We start from the raw sequence: 6,000 nt of genomic DNA, 5'->3' as shown, positions 1-6,000 counted from the left end.
TTAATGATACAAACATTATGTTTATTTTATTCTATAGTAATAACATTTGAAAATGTTTGAAAGCAAAATGTATCACAAAAAATGGAATAGACGCAAGATTCCACATTAGCTTCCTGCCAAGCTCGATGATTTTGATCATAGTCTGATTTGGCACAGTAGCTCTAGTGTAACCCAGAGTCAGAGTCTATGATTGACAGGTCAATGTGATGTATCAATCTTGACAGTCACAGCTGAGCATTATTCTTTGTTTTTACATCATACTCATGTAATGCACTTAGGTTATTCCATGGAATGTTTCACTTCATCGAGTTTGTAAGACGTATCTGTACATTTTGTATTTTGTCACTTTACTGAACGATACTTCTTACAAACAGCACCGGGGACCACAATAAAATCACAGTAAAATAGTTGTGTTCATCTGCTACACCAGAGTGCAGCCACAGCAGGCGGACCTGTTTGATCTACAGTCCAGAGATTTCTGCACAGTCTCTATTGTGTCACGTATGACGTCACATACTCCTTCTGATGTCATCGCCGAACACTCGATATACGAAGCGGCTCCGCACCTTGTAGCCAGTTCGGAAGCTTCTTTGAACGTGACACTTGGTTTATCATTAACCTGAAATATGCATTTAAAACATTAACTGAAACATGTCTGAAATGTTTTGTGAGATCTCAATTTAGACAGAAAACAACAGACGCACAACGAACAAGTCGCAAACATCGAGTTATTCCCGATCATTGGACGATCGTGATGTAATCGTAACGACTTGTAATACGTTCTCGTCTACAAACAAACTTACCATATTAGGGGATGGGCTGCGCCTGTCAATCTGTGTTGCGACCAGGATGTAGGGAACCTTAGGCAGGTACTGGCGGATTTCCGGTATCCAGTGGCCCTCCACGCTCTCAAGCGTCTCCCGCTCGTACACGGAGAAGCAGACGAGAAACACGTCACAGTTCATATAGGATATCACGCGCAAACGATCGTAATCTTCCTGCAATAACATTCATGTTTAGAGTACAGTTATAATTATACTGGTAATTTATCTTCCTGTAATAACATTTATTTTCAGAGAACAATTGTAACTATACTGGTACTCATTTGTACTTCTGAATCATACTGTCCTGATGGCAAGTCATAAAACAATTCAAGTTTTTCTTCTTGAACACTTATAAATGTAGAAAAAAGTTAATAAGTGTTTGGGGTCGTTGTAGTTCTAACGAAAAGTTTTTCAAGTTTACCTTGCCGGCCGTATCAAAGAGGCTGAAGTGGACTGGCTTGTCGTCCAGCATCACAGTCGCTGAAATACACAATAAGTCAAACCTTGTTGATATTGGCTTATTATTGGCGCCTGAACATCTGCCCTCGTTTCACCGCACCTTGAGGGACCCGTTCACAGAATTCATATTTGCAACATTTTTATTCAAACTTTGTTCAAATTGAGTTATTAGACTTGTTTTTATCAACAAAGACGAAACAACAACTGGCAAATACTCCAATGAACAGGTTTGTGTAAATCCGAGCCTGGAGTCAGTTAATTTTAAATAGCGTTATTTACGCTTTCGGCAAATATAGAATTTCCTGTCATATTTTCAAACGTGAAAGAAACCCTTAATAGAAATAATGTTAAAGAATTTTACGATTTTCATATCAATTTTGAAATATGGATTTCTAAGCACCAAAAAAGAGTAAAAAGTTTAAAAGGGTTTTCCCTTTTCGTACAATAAACGCGCAAAATACATTCAAGGGGGGGGGGTAATTTGACCTAAGTCTTGACCTAACCCCCCACCCCCCGTGAGTAGTTCGTGTAATATTAAGCAACAATTGATCCCCCCCCCCCCCGATTTCGATTTTGGCAGGGTTTTGCAAAAAATAGTTGATTTAAACATATTTTATTCAACATATCTATATATCTATATAAACATATAATACACGTTAAATATAATTTAAGTATTTGCATTAATATATTGAATTGGATTGAAACGAAAGCATAGCTAATAAAGTTTCTCTCCGTGAGAATTAAGTTACACGTTATGCAGAGTAATGAGAAGGTTAGACAATTTTAATTACATGTATATATGTTGTTAATGAAAACATGCAGAATATTATCTTAAGAGAACGAAAGAAAGTGTTTGAAATAGTGTATAAAAATGATGAGTTCGGTAAAAAATAGTTCGCAAATGAAACAAACTTTATTTATTCTATACGACATTTTCTGAAATATCTCGGAAGGAAGACTATTTCTACAAAGGACAATACATATGATTGTGAAATGGAAGATTTGTATGGCTATTTCTTTTTCAAGTTTGGCTGTTTGATATGTCTTTGCGACTCACATGCTAAACCCTTAATTTAAGCTATCGCACACCTATGTTTGAGCTGATGGTTTGGAAGTACCAAACACATTCTTGATCTTTTATTTGTTTTTAGAATGAAACAAACATGAACACGTACACTTTAAATGTTTTCTGACATTATGACAATATTTGTTTCCCGAGATTGGTTTACTGCAACATAATAACGCTAAGTGAAACAGTGGTATAAATACAGATATATATGTAGATCATACATAAGTAAAATTATCTTCATCCTTTAGTTATTTCGTATGTACTTTTCAACACAAAACTTATTGGCATTTTATAAAAAGAAAAAAAAACATTTTTCTATTTGTTGCCCTATAAACGCGTCCCCAAAAATACACCAGGGTGAGATTAAGTATGTTTAAGGAGAACATTCGATTTTCCGTTCGCGTGTGCCAGACACATTGGGATTGCCCAGCAGTCGTCGTTGCTCGATCAATTGATGACCCCGATTGATTTTGGGGTCAATAGGTCAGAGGTTTCCCTTACTAGAATAAATACGACGAGCGCTCCCGACATATCTGAATCACGGAATTCAAGTTGCTGTTTAAAAAAAATGATGCTGGATTTACAATGGCGAGATCCCTATCAAAACGCTTCAAAGAAATGTTTCACATCCATTGAAATAAACAAACGCAATTTTTAGTACCAGACACCTCGGTTCTGTGAAACACATATTACGTGTAGTAATGATCAATATGCTCCCGACAGGTTCATTCCCTGATTCTAGATCACTCGATATTGTTTACCGTCAATAGACACGTACTAACAATGTTCTATCTTTAAATATGTTATTTTCGTTGTTTTGATTGATAAATTCTGAGATCAGCGATTTTCCCATCCTTGTAATAATGAATGAGTAATGTTTGTGAACTGGAGGTGCGTTCTCTGTCTGATGGAGAAGACTGCACCTTGTATCCATTGATTATCTTTCCAGTGGCAAAGGCTGACTCAGAAAATGTAACATCTGGCGCAACTTTTCAATCGTACGACTAATGGGGTTTTACTTACATATAATTTTCTGTGAAATGTGAATCTCGGTGCACGGATTTCGCATATTATAAACATACATAAATTTCCTTGAAAACATGAATACTAAATGTCACAATAGTTTAAAGAGTAGATGTTGTGTTGAATGAATGACTTTAAACTTTATTTGTTGATCTTTCAAAAGGACAATCCCAAATATATTAAATATTTAGTTAGATCTGCTCATCCCACATCGATGTCTCAACATCATTGATACTAATATATTGATTTTATTCTAAAGTGGTTATCATCTTCTATAATTATAACTCACATTACGTCTTTACATAATAAAAAGTCATACCGGCGTAGTTGTCGAAGACGGTGGGGACGTAATCTGGCTTGAATTTCCGGGAGGATATTCGAGCCGCAAGAGACGTCTTTCCGACGCCGGCGTCGCCCACCAGGACGCATTTGATGCATGTGGGGCGCTGGTCCCGGAACTCGTACTTCTGCTTCATTTTGGAGTACCTCCGGCTTTCCACTGACATTAGGGGTCTTAGGACCTAGAGAATGTGTACCGGCCACAGGGCTCATTTAAAAATGCCCACGATAAGGTCATTATCAAGTATACAGTTGACACTGCGAATTGATCTGGCTTCTTAGTTATGTTGTTTTTTGCTGAGCTAGTTCCTTTTATGGCAAACCCTTCATGTTTTTTCTCTCTAAATATTTCCGTCGGATCAGTATGTGCTATTTATTTGGCAATTATCCAGTCACACAAGAAACACTATTTTTGGCTAAACCTTTCTTATCATTAAAATTAACAAATAAATCCTTTTTTAATAACACCAAAGTTGTAACTGAGTTTCTAACAACAACGTTTGTTTACATAATGTAACCGTTGCCTCACAATAAATACTGTTTCTCACGCATCAAACAATAATTGTTACGATATTTTCCTTCTAAGCAGGGAGAATCTCGGTGCACTCGCTAACACAGCTGTCAAACACTGACAGGCGCTACAGCCGCCCGAGCCGCCCTACGTCCACTGGCCGTGTCCGGATGTCAACGCCACTCTCAACGTCCGCCCTCCCGCACCGACACTTCACTGAGCGGCCAACCAGGATTGATTGTCAACATCATCATCGCGCTATCAGGCGATGCATCAGGAAGACAACGGTCCACCAACTCGTATTTCGGAAGTTACAACTTTCACTGTGAGAGTATCCTTCGCGATCACAATGGGAATATCGGTTGTGCAATGAAATGCTCTTTGTTCACTCTGTAAACAAAGCCATCACAGGCCAGCCTTTAGTTCAAAACTGCTTGTGTGTGCTTTAAAAGCGGAAAGCATTGTTGCAAGTTTATAATATCCATGATTTTTTTCATCAGTGATTGTTTTGCCCCTGAATCAATTGAAAGGAGGCAAATTAATGTTTTCTATCTGCTATTTATACAAGCAAGGTGGGAGACGTTCGATTCAATAGCAATCGTTGCTGTGGTAATATAAAACATGGGATCATATCGGTTAAAACAATGTATACCACTTTGCAATATCATGTTGTTATTGGATACCTCAGTAGGTGACATTAGTTTCCTGAACTTGATAAATCTGAAATTGTATGCAAACAATATAAAGCTGAGCCTTGTTCACTTTTTACATGAGTAAATGGATATTGATATTCTGTATAGTAAGTTCTTATGTAAAACGGCTTAAATAAAGACAGATATTACGATATGCTTCGCTTGGATTTGTCCGACGCTTATAACACGTACAGTGCCACTAAACTTTCTCAGAACAGTTCAAAACATACTTAGAATCATTAATTGGTATTTACAGGTTAAAATCCATTAAATATTAATCGAGCAAAACATTTGCAGAAGTTTGTTTACAAGAAGACATGAAAATATACAGAGATGGAGATTCCCCATCAACAGAGGGGCAGCTGGTTAGCAGATGCGTCAATCTACCTGCTGGGGCGTAACTCGCCTATTGAACAAAGCCTGGGATGGCACCTTATGAAGTCAAACTGTCAGCTGGTTGACCATATCTTTCTTTTCAAATTATCGTCCAGTCAAAAATTAGTATCATGAACAATAAACGAGTAAACCGATCGTCCTTGACCTCAAAATAAGCAGTGGCAAATATTACACACTTTATTTCCACATTTGCTTTCCTTGTTTTATTTTATCGTCCACCGTATTTTGTATCAAATCCCTTCGAATGTATCAAAGCCCCTCGAACGCATCAAAACGTATCAGAGCCCATGAAACGTATCAACGCCCTTCGAACGGAACGTATCAAAGCACCTGGAACGTATCAAAGTCCCTCGAACGTATCAAAGCTCTTCAAAGGTATCAACGCCCCTCGTACGTATCTAAGCCCCTCAAACGTATCAAAGACTATCGAACGTATGAAAGTCCCTCGAACGTATCAAAGCCCCTCCAACGTATCAAAGCCTCTCGAACGTACCAAAGCCGCTCGAACGTATCAAAGCCTCTCGAACGTATAAAAGTCCCTCGAACGTATCAAAGCCCCTCGAACGTATCAAAGCCCCTCTAACGAATCAAAAGCCTCTCGAACGTATCAAAGCACCTCGAAAGTATCAAAGTCTCTCGAACGTATAAAAGCCCCTCTAACGTATCAAAGACTCTCGAACGTATCAA

At 38.1% G+C, this 6,000-nt stretch overlaps 1 protein-coding gene across 1 annotated transcript; it reads right to left on the bottom strand.

Annotated features, from left to right (window-relative positions):
* Nucleotides 1-4,437, bottom strand: LOC128207865 (cell division control protein 42 homolog). Its single transcript, XM_052911034.1, has 4 exons — nt 3,695-4,437; nt 1,246-1,304; nt 804-998; nt 1-619 (listed from the first exon to the last, which is right to left on the bottom strand). The coding sequence occupies exons 1-4, from the start codon at nt 3,879-3,881 to the stop codon at nt 422-424; spliced, it is 639 nt and encodes a 212-aa protein (XP_052766994.1). The 5' UTR covers nt 3,882-4,437; the 3' UTR covers nt 1-421.
* Between the last annotated feature and the right edge of the window lie 1,563 nt (nt 4,438-6,000).

Source organism: Mya arenaria, chromosome 11 (assembly GCF_026914265.1).
Source record: "Mya arenaria isolate MELC-2E11 chromosome 11, ASM2691426v1".
Taxonomy (NCBI): Eukaryota; Metazoa; Mollusca; class Bivalvia; order Myida; family Myidae; genus Mya; species Mya arenaria.
This window is presented reverse-complemented; position numbering and strand designations above follow the sequence as displayed.